General features: G+C 45.4%; 1 protein-coding gene across 3 annotated transcripts in view; it reads right to left on the bottom strand.

Annotated features, from left to right (window-relative positions):
• The window catches only part of LAMA3 (laminin subunit alpha 3), a 252,215-nt gene that overhangs the window by 148,485 nt on the left and 88,230 nt on the right, over positions 1–15,500 (bottom strand). For all 3 annotated transcript variants that reach the window (XM_081251703.1, XM_081251700.1, XM_081251701.1), the window contains exon 12: positions 3,515–3,649. In XM_081251703.1, the coding sequence (XP_081107829.1) occupies positions 3,515–3,649 (135 nt within the window). The remainder of the gene's footprint in view (positions 1–3,514; positions 3,650–15,500) is intronic.

Here is a 15,500-nt window from a genome sequence, read left to right as displayed (position 1 = left end):
GGGGCCAGTTTGTCGGATTCATGAGAATATGCTGACACGCAGAAGGAGGTTAATCTTGCACTGGCAACATATGTTGCCAGGACTTTTTTAAGGAAAAGTCTGCAACTACAACCCAAGGACTAGAGCAAACTCCAATGGGGACAGTTCGGGCCCTGGGCCACTGCGGTTTGGGGACAGCTGCACTTTGAGTGCCTTCAGTGCCAAGTCATGGGAGGACCGCTGTCTCCACACTCCCACCCTCCTGGCCTCTGTTCTACGTGCTGACTAGTTGCGACTTAGCAAACTGCACCAGAAGAAAAAGGGGGGAGGAGGAAGGAAAGAAGAGGAAGTGAAAGATGAAGGACAGGAAGGCAGGAATGACGATGGACAGGACGGAGAGGAGGAAAAGGAACAGCAAACCCCCAAAGGACCAAGTTCCCAGAGAGTCGTGGTGTGTTTTGTGGTTGCACATAAAGAGCTGAGTCAGACGTCAACACAAACGTAAAACTGAAATACACAGAGACAATTCTCTATGTGGCCTCACATCTACGATTTGACTTTCAGCTACAAGAAAGAAAACTGCAGGGCACCTGAGTGAGTCAAAAATAAACTGAGGGCTTCCCTGGTGGCGCAGTGGTTGAGAGTCCGCCTGCCGATGCAGGGGACACGGGTTCGTGCCCCAGTCCGGGAAGATCCTACATGCCGCACAGCGGCTGGGCCCGTGAGCCATGGCCTCTGAGCCTGCGCGTCCGGGAGCCTGTGCTCCACAACGGGAGAGGCCACAACAGTGAGAGGCCCGCGTACCACCAAAAAAAAAAAAAACAAACAAACAAACTGAGAAGGAGATGGCCTTGTGCTTAAAGTCTGGAGTAAATTAAGTTAATGCAAAACATAAACGCTGGACTGCAGTTGGCAAGCGCAAATGAGAAGGGTTTTAGACTGCTTTTTAAGAAGACTTTTTAAATTTTTAAAGCAATATAGAACAAAGCCACACAAACATTTTTTGGCTAGAATATACCAGACCATCTGATGTAGCATTTGGGGCCACACTGGTTTGATTCTAAAACTCCATGGGCCAAGCAATCAACTTCATCTAAGAAAGATCACAAAACACTGGGTCAGACCTTGATGCTGGACCAGATTCAGATTTCAGCATGTCTGGGCTTCAGCCACTGGCTTCAACGCTGCCCCCGAGGAAAAAATTTTAAAGATCACAAAAGCTGTTAGAAAAAGCAAGCACTAGAGAAGGGAGACCATCGCTGACAGAATGTAGGAGCATCCAAAACGCTTCCAGAGCCTAATGGTTCAAACCTGGAAGAACAAACTTTAGGGCACACCTCTACACCCCACCAGGAAGGAGGCTGACCTGAACCTTCTCCTTCTGCTTTTGTCCGACAGACCTCGTCTTCACTACTCTTAACCTTGCCTGCTCCCCACAGAGGTCCCTCTAGACTTGGCCCCTAGTGGACCCTGAAGTGGAAGGCCTCCATCCCGTCTCCCTCCTGATAGTTCTTCTTCATTTGGTCAATGAGAGATTCAGTGCCTCCAGCTTGAAACAGAAATGTAAGCACCCCCAACTCGTGCTCCAAAACTTCATTATTTGGGACATCTTTCAACAGAAACAATATATGTACAAGGACAAGGTGACCACACCAGGCCATAGCGCCAGCTCAGCACTGAATCTGCCTCTAGAATGATTCATAAAACTCCAACATAGGGGCTTCCCTAGTGGCGCAGTGGTTGAGAGTCCGCCTGCCGATGCAGGGGACACGGGTTTGTGCCCCGGTCCGGGAAGATCCCACAGGCCGCGGAGCGGCTGGGCCCGTGAGCCATGGCCGCTGAGCCTGCGCGTCCGGAGCCTGTGCTCCGCAATGGGAGAGGCCACAGCAGTGAGAGGCCTGCGTACCGCAAAAGGGAAAAAAAAAACCTCTAACATAAGCATCACCTGTACTGAGGTTTCCACAGGAAATGTGCTGGGCATTCCAAATTCTAATACTGAACTTCTCTGGTTGAAGTCAAGGCAGGGCAACAAAAGATACCCCTTCCTTTCCTTACCCTTCCACCTGCCAGGTGACCTAAATCTCTGGGCAGGGACTGCCGAGAGCTTCTGTGGCCCAAGAGGCAAAGGCTGGGAAGTGGGGCAGAGGACAGAGGTCCAGGACGTGTCAGGGGATCAGGAGGAAAAAGATACGGCACACAGGCACCTATGCAGACAGGGAGATCAACCAGGATTGAGGCTACACGCTCTTAAAATGATGTAGAGGGAAGGCAGAGAAAGGAGGGTTAAAGGAACGGCAGCTACCGTACAGGTGAGTGCTTCCCGGACTCTGAGAATTTTACACATCAGTACACACGTAACCCACACGACATGTCACAGGGCGGGCACTATTACCAGGAAACTGAGGAACAGCGGGGGTAAGAACTTGCCCAGGTTGATAGCTACTGTGAACCTTGTTCTTTGCCACTTTGTCTCCTGCGTCGGGGAGGGACCTTCCTGCTCCTGCCCCACTCTCCCAGCTCCTTAGCGTGGTGGCGCCCTCATGGGTGCCATGCCTCCGTACCGATGCTACCCTCCTCCTGTGCTCAGAAGCTGGAAGCTAGAAACAGCACTTCCCAGATTCTCCTGGAGCTGGGCTCTGGGTGCCAATCGGGTTTTGCAAATAACTACTTGAATAAGATTAGAAAGGCTGAGCATTTCTGCTGCTGTGCCCTGGCTGGCTTCCTGGGGGCCTTGGATGGCCGTGGAGGCAGAAAGACCGCAGTCCCCCTGTCCCTGAGCTGCATGGCAGGAGTCTAGGCTTGACACCAGGAGCCTCCTTGGAAGCCCAGCCTGGAGGCTAACTGAGTCGGTCAGCACCTAATAACCCACAGCAAGTCCCTGCTGGGTTTAGTTCCGGCCCTGAGCCTTGACTGATCACCTTCCCTTCTTCTCTCCCCTCGTTTTCCCTACGACATTAGCCACCGAGGAGAACAATGGCAGGCAATGGGAAGGAGGCGGAGAAGGAGAAGGGGGGCAAATTCATTCATTCATTTGCCGGTCGCCCAACATGTACCGCACACCCATCATGGCCCATCATGCTCTAGGGACTGGGCCAGACTCCTCCCCTTCCCCTCCAGCGCCTTCAGTGACTCTTACTAGGATGGGGGACTAAGAGGCCAACCAAGTCTGTGGCTTTGTGTGTGCCGTTCCCTCTGCCGGAACACCCTGCTCCCTGCCCTTGTCTCCTTGGCAGTTTCCTCAACACGATCCAGGTACCACTTCCTGCCCAGAGCCTGGATTTGTACCCAGGTGCTGACTCCAGAGCCCATGGGCTTGACCACCTGGGAGGAGGAAGAGTAAGGCTGAAAAGGCAAAGGAGGGGAGGTGACATGGCCTGGCCCTGAGGACAGTCACGTGTAACATACATATATAGACCAGGGGCTCATTTATTAAACAATAGGCCACACAGCTCTGCCCAAAGGAGCCTCTGCATCTCCTCAGGGGGAAACTTACCTCGGGGGACTGATGATCACTACGAACGTGTGGCCCACTTACCTTGGCAAACAGGGAAGGAGTAGAAACCCCAGCGGCAGGCATCGCACCGAGGGCCCCCCACCCTGGGGCGGCACAGACACCGCCCGTGGGCATCACATATCTCGGGGAGCACTCCTGCCGGGTTACAGTCACAGCCTGCGAAGGGAAGAGGTTTTCAGAGGGGTCTCCATCCTCCACCCCTCACCCACAGATTCTGAGTAATCTGTGGTTTACATACATTCCTAACCCAGAAGACTGCATCTTAAGGGGAGTAAAACATCTCTCCTGGCAAGATCAGAGATACCATTCAGAAACATCCAGGGCAGGCACTGGTTTGCAAAGTACCTACAATCTTCTAGCATCTACCCCCGTGGGAACAATTTTTTTTCCCCAAACTGAGCCTTGTTTAGTAAAACTTCAACTTCATAGATTCCCATCGAATGACAATCTTGAATTAAACATATTCCTACTTCCATTTTTCAGAAGCAAAGAGATGAACATACATTTAGCCCTAATAAGTGCCAGATGTGGCTTTGGGGGACCTCACTCGGCTTGTCTCAATCCTCCAGGCATGAGCCCTTCCCAGCAGGCAGGCTGCTTCCAGTCCTACCTCAGCACCTCTGTTCTGGCCGGCAGGTAACACCCCTCCCCTGGTTCCCTCTCAACCTTCAGGTCTCGGTCAGGAAGGCCTTCCCCACCCAGTCTGTACCAGCAGCTCCCCCTTCCCTCTCCCACTCTCTATTTAGCTGTGTTTGTCTTTCACACTTTAATTATTGAAATCACTTATTGGCCTCATGACTGACTTTGACCAGTGGAATGAGAGGAAAGTGCTGTTGTGGGATTTCAGAGCCCAGGTCACAACAGGCTTTGTGGTTTCCATTCTCACCCTCTGGGAACCCTGAGACCACCAGGGAGGTACCCTATCTGACCTCATCGAGGATAAAAGGCCACATGGAGAGAGACACCGAGCCCCAGCAGATCCTCCAGCAAGTCCGGCAGAAAGACTGCCCAGCCAAGCCACAGGACTGAGAGAAATAACCGTTATTGTTTTAAGTCACTAAATTTTGGGGTGATTTATTACATAGCAATAGAAGAAGGAAACACCTATCAAACTGAAAACTTAGGGAGAGTTCACCTCAGGACTCCCACTGCCATGTACAGTATGTCTCAATCAATAAATATTTCCCAAGAAGACAGGGCTCTTGCTTGACTTTATTATGGATGGATTAAATAATGAAGTCAAGCAAAAGCCCTGCAAGATAGGTAAGCATTTTATAGTTGAGGAAAAAGATGCTCAGAAAGATTTTTTTTAAATAGATCTTTATTGGAGTATAAGTGCTTCACAATGCTGTGTTAGTTTCTGCTGTACAACAAAGTGAATCAGCCATATGTATACATATGTCCGCATATCCCCTCCCTCATGAGCCTCCCTCCCACCCTCCCTATCCCACCCCTCTCGGTCATCGCAAAGCACCGAGCTGATCTCCCTGTGCTATGCGGCTGCTTCCCACTATCTGTTTTACATTCGGTCGTGTGTATATGTCCACGCTACTCTCATTTCGCCCCAGCTTCCTCCTCCCACCCTGTGTCCTCAAGTCCATTCTCTATGGCTACATCTTTATTCCTGCCCTGCCACTAGGTTCATCAGTACCACGTTTTTTTTTTTTTAGATTCCATATATGTGTGTTAGCATACAGTATTTGTCTTTCTCTTTCTGACTTACTTCACTCTGTATGACAGACTCTAGGTCCATCCACCTCACTACGAATAACTCAATTTCATTTATTTTTATGCCTGAGTAATATTCCATTGTATATATGTGCCACATCTTCTTTCTCCATTCACGTGTCGATGGACATTTAGGTTGCTAGAAAGGTTAATTAAGTTGCCCAAGGTCACACAGCCAGAGGAACTAAGTAGGGCTCTGAACCCAGGTCTGTCTGATTCTAAAGCCCATGCCCTTTCTATGATGCCAAGAATACAAGCTGATAACTGATTTTAAAAGCTGTGTTCAAGGTATATTCCAGATTAGTGTATGTATTCAAACCATTCTCATAGTTAAAACATCTACATTTCTATCAAGAACACTAGCATCAGTGGGAAGCAGCTGTGTAGCACAGGGAGATCAGCTTGGTGCTTTGTGTCCACCTAGAGGGGTGGGATACAGAGGGTGAGAGGGAGACTCAAGAGGGATGGGATATGGGGATATATGTAGGCATATAGCTGACTCACTTTGTTGTACAGCAGAAACAAACACAACATTGTAAAGCAATTATACTTAATAAAGATTTTTTAAAAACCAAGAACACTAGCATCTAAACCTGCAACATGGTCCCTTGAGGAAGATCCTGAAAGACTCAAAGATTTGACTGGGTTCCCCCTACTTCTCATGGAAGGGAAGTCTCATGCATTTCAGAAAGGTTTTCTACAAGGGTTAGAATAATAGATAATCTGAAAAGTTAGCTAAATCCCACTCCTTCCCTTTGCCCTTTTTCAGGTAAAAGGTTAGTAACAAAGTTGTGGAATTACTTTTTTACAATAATTAAGAAAAAAAAGATGAGGGTAAATCAGAGCAACTTTACAGTCTTTGCATAATCTCTAACTTGTTTATACTTCAACAGTCACCTAACTTGACAAGAAGGGCACTGGATGTGTCCAAGGGCATGTTCATCACAAGAGAAGCCTTGGAACCCAGGCTGGCATGAGCACCGCCCTGACTGTCCATCACAGCAGCTGTCCATCACAGCTGCCATACAAGGTCCCAATGCCAGGGCCCCACAGGCTGAGAACACCGCAGGGAAATGCAAAGGTTTACTGTCAATTACAGTCTTGGCATTAGACCAGGCATTGGAATTCAGTAAGAAACTTGAACTTTACAATGGCATTGAAGTCCAAGGAATCCGGGTTTACAACCACTTGTAAACAGAAAGGAAGCATCTAGTGCCTATGCATTTCTAAATTTCCGTTTCTGAAATTCACTTTATAACTTAGGCATGGTTTCCATAGTGTAGTGGTTACCACGTTCACCTGACACTTAACTTATCTGGCAAATACTCCTACACGGTGCAGGAGCCAGAAACCGTTGAGGTCCCTCACTTCTCCCCCACCCTCACCTCCCACGCCTCCTCACCAGGCCGTAGTGCTTATATCTCAGGAAAGCGCCCGCAATCCTCCTCTCCTTCCAGACTTCCAGAGCCTTCCTCCAGGACCTCATCCTCGTTTGCCTGGATTATTTCAAGAGCCTCCTGACAAGGCTGTCTGCTTCCTGTCTTCTTCCAACCCACTCTCCACCCTGGTGTCAGGAGTGATCCTTCTAGAAGGCCAATCTTTGCATATCAGTTTCCAGATTAACCCCTCAACGGTGACCCAATGCCTTCAGTACACAATCCAAAGTCCTCGACATGTGTGACACAGCAGACCCTTCAAAATCTTCAGGCTGCCAGAGCCCATGCAGCACCTCTAGGCAAACTAGAAAAAGGTGTCTCTTCCTCAAGGTGCTTTCCTGTCACTTGCTGTAAAATCGTCACCATATATATACAGATCTGCCACATCCTCAATGCCCCCTCCTCCTGGTCCCAGGAAGCCCTTCTAGAACCTCTGCCTTTTCCCTTCCTCCTTTCCTTCCCTCCTCCTTCCACTGTTCCTTCCGTCCTTCCTTCTCTCCTTCCCACCTGCCTTCCTGCCTTCCCTCTCTCCCTTTGTAAGGAGCTGTAAAGATGCCCCTTGTGTTTGCCCCCATGGCTCCGTGTTCTTGCCCTGTCATAGCATCAACTCCTGCTGTTCTAACTGCTTGTCTGTGTGTCTCCCACAGGCCTGGGGTCTTCCAGGGAGCAGGGACCATGAGAGGCAGCTGCCTTGGTCATGCCTAGTATAGAGGAGGCACTTAATAGGAGTTTAATGAATGAAGAATATGCTAAATATTCAAGATGACAATTCTCTTGGGTAAACACCATTCCTTGAATTTTATTTTATTGGCACAGAGCTGCCAAACCGAGATATCAGAATTCACCTGTTCATCTCTAAGCTGTATCTGGTTTGTCTCCATGCCAACAATGAATGCCCCACCCTGCCAGGCAGGTGAAATGCCCAGCCTGGGGACAGGCAGCAGGAAGGCATGCTCTAGTGGCGGTCGCCCCATCTCTCAGAGTTCTCATCATTAGCACATGCCCCGGCCCCGATCACACTGACGCAACACTTCGGCAATGGCAAGTAGCTCCTTACAAAGTGATGGGGGAATCAAAACCTTTTCATGGTATTTGTCAAGAAACCTCTGGGCAGCCATGTCTTCAGGCCAAATGGGCTGCTTTACAAAATCATCCCAAGACTGTATCAATCTCCTAAGGTAAGCACCAGGAGTTTTCCTGCAGCTGTTGATTTTGCTTGTCACCGCTCTTTGATTGAACTTGGAGGAATAAAACTGTTCCCATGCCCAGAGGCCAGTGTCCCTCTAGAGTGAATGTTTTGTGTATCCTGTCATTTTCAAAAAGAGCCCTTGAAGATGTGTCTACTAAACACTGACTTCCTAACAATAAATGTTAAGTGGTTATAAATGATCACTTGGACCCAGAAAATCCAAATAATATCCAGTCATGAAATATAACAAAAAATCTAAAAACATTCTGATCTGCAAAATTGTTCTGTCCTTTTGCTTCACATCCCCTTTGGTTCAAGTGTCTGGAATTGAGCCTATGGATTTTCTAAACCAGTAGTTCTCAATTGGGGCTGCACACTGGAATCTCCTGGTAAAATATCATTGCCTAGCTGTGGAATCCCACACTCAGAGATGCTGATATAATCCCAGGATCTATAAACTATGGCCTCAGGGCCAGATCCATCCCTGTTTTAGTAAACAAAGTTTTACTGGAACACAGCCAAGCTCATTCATTTATTATACATACTGTCTATGATTCTTTTCATGTTACAACAGCAGATTTGAGTACTCACAACTTTGCCTACAAAGATGAAAATATTTACTATCTTTATCTTTACAGGAAAGTCTGCCAACCACTGAACAGGAATTTCTACTAACTAGAGCAGTTGTTCTTAACAAGAGACATATAACAGAATCATCTGGAAAACCTGTGCGAAATACCAGCCTAAACTTCACCCTCGAAATCTAGATTTAAGATCTGGGGGTGATATATGCCATCTACAAGAGACCCACTTCAGACCTAGGGACACATACAGACTGAAAGTGAGAGGATGGAAAAAGATATTCCATGCAAATGGAAATAAAAAGAAAGCTGGAGTAGCAATTCTCATATCAGACAAAATAGACTTTAAAATAAAGACTATTACAAGAGACAAAGAAGGCCACTACATAATGATCAAGGAATCAATCCAAGAAGAAGATATAACAATTGTAAATATTTAGGTACCCAACATAGGAGCACCTCAATACATAAGACAAACGCTAACAGCCATAATAGGGGAAATCGACTTTAATACCCCACTTTCACAAATGGACAGATCATCCAAAATGAAATAAATAAGGAAACACAAGCTTAAAATGACACATTAGACAAGATGGATTTAATTGCTATTTATAGGACAGTCCATCCAAAACCAACAGAAGAGGGCTCCCTGGTGGCACAGTGGTTAAGAATCTGCCTGCAAATGCAGGGGACATGGGTTCAAGCCCTGGTCCGGGAAGATCCCACATGCCACAGAGCAACTAAGCCCACGTGCCACAACTACTGAGTCTGCACTCTAGAGCCCGTGAGCCACAACTACTGAGCCCACGGGCCACAACTACTGAAGCCTGTGTGCTCTAGGGCCCATGTGCCACAACTACTGAGCCCGCGTGCTGCAACTACTGAAGCCCAAGTGCCTAGAGCCCATGCTCCACAACAAGAGAAGCCACCACAATGAGAAGCCCACGCACCACAATGAAGAGGAGACCCCACTCGCTGAAACTAGAGAAAGCCCGCATGCAGCAACAAAGACCCAACGCAGCCAAAAATAAATAAATTTATAAACAAAAACAAAACAAAACAACAGAACACACTTTCTTCTCAAGTGCTCATGGAACATTCTCCAGGATAGATCATATCTTGAGTCACAAATCAAGCCCTGGTAAATTTAAGAAAATGGAAATTGCATCAAGTATCTTTCCTGACCACAACGTTATGAGACTAGATATCAATTACAGGAAAAAACTATAAAAAATACAAACACATGGAGGCTAAACAATATGCTACTAAATAACCAAGAGATCACTGAAGAAATCAAAGAAGAAATCAAAAAATGCCTAGAAACAAATGACAATGAAAAAACGGTGACCCAAAACCTATGGGATGCAGCAAAAGCAGTTCTAAGAGGGAAGGTTATAGCAATACAATCCTACCTCAGGAAACAAGAAAAATCTCTAATAAACAACGTAACCTTACACCTAAAGCAATTAGAGAAAGAAGAACAAAAATACCTATAGTTAGCAGAAGGAAAGAAATCATAAAGATTAGATCAGAAATAAATGAAAAAGAAATGAAGGGAACAATAGCAAAGATCAAAAAAACTAAAAGATGGTTCTTTGAGAAGATAAACAAAATTGATAAACCATTAGCCAGACTCATGAAGAAAAAAAGGCAGAAGACTCAAATCAACAGAATTAGAAATGAAAAAGGAGAAGTAACAACTGACACTGCAGAAATACAAAGGATCATGAGAGAGTACAACAAGCAACTATATGCCAATGAAACGGACAACCTGGAAGGAATGGACAAATTCTTAGAAAAGTACAACCTTCCAAGACTGAACCAGGAAGAACTAGGAAATATAAACAGACCAATCACAAGCACTGAAGTTGAAACTGTGATTAAAAATCTTCCAACAAACAAAAGCCCAGGACCAGATGGCTTCACAGGCGAATTCTATCAAACATTTAGAGAAGAGCTAACACCAATCCTTCTCAAACTATTCCAAAATATAGCAGAGGGAGGAACACCTCCCAAACTCATTCTATGAGGCTACCATCACCCTGACACCAAAACCAGACAAAGATGTCACAAAAAAAGAAACTACAGGCCAATATCACTGATGAACACAGATGCAAAAATCCTCAACAAAATACTAGCAAACAGAATCCATCAGCACATTAAAAGGATCATAGACCATGATCAAGTGGGGTTTATCACAGGAACACAAGGATTCTTCAATACACGCAAATCAATCAATGTGATACACATTAACAAACTGAAGAATAAAAACCGTATGATCATCTCAATAGATGCAGAAAAAGCTTTCCACAAAATTCAACACCCATTTATGATAAAAACTCTAGAGAAAGTAGGCATAGAGAGAACCTACCTCAACATAGTAAAGGCCATATATGGCAAACACACAGCCAACATTGTTCTCAATGGTGAAAAACTGAAACCATCTCCTGTAAGATCAGGAACAAGACAAGGTTGCCCACTTTCACCAATACTATTCAACATAGTACTGGAAGTTTTAGCCATGGCAATCAGAGAAGAAAAAGAAATAAAAGGAATCCAAATCGGAAAAGAAGTAAAACTGTCACGGTTTGCAGCTAACATGATACTATACAAGAGAATCCTAAAGATGCCACCAGAAAACTACTAAGGCCAATCAATGAATTTGGTAAAGTAACAGGATACAAAATTAATGCACAGAAATCTCTTGCATTCCTGTACACTAATGATGAAAAATCTGAAAGAGAAATTAAGGAAACACTCCCATTTACCATTGCAACAAAAAGAATAAAATACCTAGGAATAAACCTACCTAAGAAGACAAAAGACCTCTATGCAGAAAACTATAAGACACTGATGAAAGAAATTAAAGATGATACAAACAGATGGAGAGATATACCATGTTCTTGGATTGGAAGAATCAACATTGTAAAAATGACTGTACTACCCAAGACTATCTACAGAGTCAATGCATCCCTATCAAACTACCAATGGCATTTTTCACAGAACTAGAACAAAAAATTTCACAATTTGTATGAAAACACAAAAGACCCCGAATAGCCAAAGCAATCTTGAGAAAGAAAAATGGAACTGGAGGAATCAGGCTCCCTGACTTCAGACTATACTACAAAGCTACAGTAATTAAGACAGTATGGTAGTGGCACAAAAAAAGAAATATAGATCAATGGAACAGGATAGAAAGGCCAGAGATAAACCCACGTACATATGGTCACCTTATCTTTGATAAAGGAGGCAAGAATATACAATGGAGAGAAGACAGCCTCTTCAGTAAGTGGTACTGAGAAAACTGGAGAGCTACATGTAAAAGAATGAAATTAGAACACGTCCTAACACCATACACAAAAATAAACTCAGAATGGATTAAAGATCTAAATGTAAGGCCAGACACTATAAAACTCTTAGAGGAAAACATAGGCAGAACACTCTATGACATAAATCACAGCAAGATCCTTTTTGACCCACCTCCTAGAGAAAGGGAAATAACAAAAATAAAGAAACGGGACCTAATGAAACTTAAAAGCTTGTGCACAGCAAAGGAAACCATAAACAAGACCAAAAGACAACCCTCAGAATGGGAGAAAATATTTGCAAACGAAGCAACTGACAAAGGATTAATCTCCAAAATATACAAGCAGCTCATGTAGCTTAATATCAAAAAAACAAACAACCCAATCCAAAAATGGGTAGGAGACCTAAAAAGACATTTCTCCAAAGAAGATATACAGATTGCCAACAAACACATGAAAGGATGCTCAACATCACTCATCATTAGAGAAATGCAAATCAAAACCACAATGAGGTATCACCTCACACTGGTCAGAATGGCCATCATCAAAAAATCTACAAACAATAAATGCTGGAGAGGGTGTGGAGAAAAGGGAATCCTCTTGCACTGTTGGTGGGAATGTAAATTGATACAGCCACTATGGAGAACAGTACGGAGGGTCCTTAAAAAACTAAAAATAGAACTACCATACGACCCAGCAATCCCACTACTGGGCATATACCCAGAGAAAACCATAATTCAAAAAGAGACATGTACCACAATATTCACTGCAGCACTGTTTACAATAGCCAGGACATGGAAGCAACCTAAGTGTCCATTGACAGATGAATGGATAAAGATGTGGCACATATATACAATGGAATATTACTCAGGCATAAAAAGAAATGAAATTGAGTTATTTGTACTGAGGTGGATGGACCTAGAGTCTGTCATATAGAGTGAAGTAAGTCAGAAAGAGAAAAACAAATACCGTACACTAACACATATATATGGAATCTAAAAAAAAATAAAAAGGTTCTGTTGAACGTAGGGGCAGGACAGGAATAAAGACACAGACGTAGAGAATGGACTTGAGGACACAGGGAGAGGGACTGGTAAGCCGGGACGAAGTGAGAGAGTGGCATTGACCTATATACACTACCAAATGTAAAATAGCTAGCTAGTAGGAAGCAGCTGCATAGCACAGGGAGGTCAGTTCGGTGCTTTGTGATCACCTAGAGGGGTGGGATAGGGAGGGTGGGAGGGAGACGCAAGAGGGAGGGGAGATGGGGATATATGTATACGCATAGCTGATTCACTTTGTTATACAGCAGAAACTAACACAACACTGGAAAGCAATTATACTCCAATAAAGATGTTTAAAAAAATTTAAAAATAAAAGAATGAACTATGCTACATGTGCTTTGAGTATGCAAAGATTCATTCCAAAAATAGCCTCTCAGAGTTTGTGTAGCTGACTTCAGGCCCAACTAACCTATAAGAATGCAAGAACATTTATTTTAGCTAAATAGTTAGATATTTGCCTAGTAAAATCTTTTAGGATAATTAGAAAGTTATACTATTTTTTTTAGAAAAATGCATCACTATTATTAACATAACATGGAATTAGTATCTGCAGAAACTAAAAAAAAAGAGTAAAAGAAAAAAGAACAGTGGAACTTCAAAGGAACAAATACATAAGAAATTTATAAACAAACTTTAGGAAATTATATGTATATATGGAAAACTTTAAATAAGATATTTAACTGGGGAAAAAAAAGATCTAGGGGTGAAACACAGGAATTTATACTTTGTAAAAGCATGGGGTTCTAAAACATAGCCCTGTTTAAGAACCACTGTATCAGAAAACACAAAAGCATTAGTGAGCCTTAATGAAATAAAATTCTCTGGGGTGGGAGGGACTTGGTATCATCCAGTGCTGTGTATCTCCTGGCAGTTGAGATGTCTGTGCTTCTAATGTTCACTGCCAGAAGTTAGGCCCCAAATTGGGTGTTTTAAAAATGCATTAGTGGAAACCAAATTGAAGTGGGTATCTGTGCCTTCAAATGCCCAAATAAATCTAACTGCACTCATTGAAACTTCTTTTCTCGAGGCTGTGTTCTGAGGCTTCCCTCATATTTTGTAATAGACGTCTGAACTTCCCTTCAAGTTCAGTTAAATTTCCTTCCCTGAAGTCACCACCAATCTAGTTGGGGAGAAAAAAGAATGGGATAACAAAGGGATTACTGGAAACAGACCAGAAATGAAAGATCTAAAACATGTTTGTGGAAGGAAACCAGAGATGTGTGTCATAATCCAGGCTCAAAAGTTGAGTCCCATTCTAGTCAAATGACAAACATTTAGGCAAGCACTTGCTGATACCTGCTGTGGGCAGGATACCACGGCAGGTGCTATGGGGATTAGAAAGCGAGTCAGGCACAGCTACTGTCCCCAGATGACCAAGTGTCTGATGAAAGCTAAAGACAATACCCCACATAATACCCCAGCACCGTGGTCTGCTCAGAGGAGCTGGGTGTGGGCAGGGCACAAGCAGGAAACGGCACAGGATGGTAAAGTGGGTCACGTGAGAGCTGACCTCAGGTGAGCCCTTGTGCTGCCCCAAATCCCGTGACACTCCCCCAGCCCATTCACTTCCCCGCGTTCCTCTTTCATACCTTCTCTCTCCTCAACTCCAAGGCCTTCTCCCCAGCCTCAGTTTCTGCCCCCATCTTGATTCTTATTTAGCAAAGAAAAAGAGAAGGACCAGAAGAGAGCATCCACAGGCTCCTGCCACGGGTCTGCAGGCCCTTGCCCAGCCCGTCCCCGCGCTCCGCCTTCTCCTTTCTGATGGCCTTTCCCGCTCAACAAATGGCACCCCCTCCCCTTCGCTCCTTGTGTGCTCCATCCAGAAGCCAGGGAGCCACCCCCAGTCCTCTTGCTCTCAAAGTCCACCTCTGCCCAGCAGCCCCCAGGCAAGTCCTGTGGGTTGCATCCTCAGATTATATCCACGGTCTGTGCACTGCTTGTCATCTCCACTGACACCTCCGGGGTCCCAGCCACCACCATCTCTTCTTCACGGATCATCATCGTGATGGCTTCCCTGCTTCTTCTCTCCTCCTCCTACAGTTGGTCTTCAACACAGTTGCCACACCCCAATGCAACGTTGTCTCCCTGTGCCGAACTCTCCTGGCTCATCAGAGTAGAGGCTATGTCCGCGCAGTGGCTGACGAGGGCCTGCGATCTGGTCCCCGGGTTGCCCCCCTCACCCCTTCCCCTTTGCTCACTCTGCTTTCACACCCCTGGTCTCTCTCTGTTCAGGGAACACCCCCAGCATGTCCTGCCCCAGGGACTTTGCACTTGCTCTTTCCTGCATCTAGATGCTTCTCCCCAGACACCTGCAGAGCTCAGCCCTCAGCCCCCTGACGACCCTGCTTAATCATCTCTTCAGCGAGGCGTTCCCTGACAACCTACTTACATGTGCAAACCTCACATTCCTACCCTCTCTCTCTCGGCCTTATTTATTCCACAGCACTGATGGCCGACGCACCTGGAGCTAACATACTGTTGTAGAACCTGAATTCCTTGACCAAGGATGGGCCTCCAGAGACCATGTTCTTGTCTGGCCACCAGTGCCCCTTCCCTGCCCACTCACACTCCGGACGCACCAGGAAGAGGGGTCCATGTGCTCCCAGTGAGATGAGCACATGACCATCAGGCCTTTCCCCATCCTGGGGGACGAGACCAGGTGGGTTACCCAAGCCTGACCCAGATGGTCGTGGGCTGTGTGCAT

Source organism: Mesoplodon bidens (assembly GCF_964165515.1).
Source record: "Mesoplodon bidens genome assembly, chromosome: 13".
Lineage (NCBI taxonomy): Eukaryota > Metazoa > Chordata > Mammalia > Artiodactyla > Ziphiidae > Mesoplodon > Mesoplodon bidens.
This window is presented reverse-complemented; position numbering and strand designations above follow the sequence as displayed.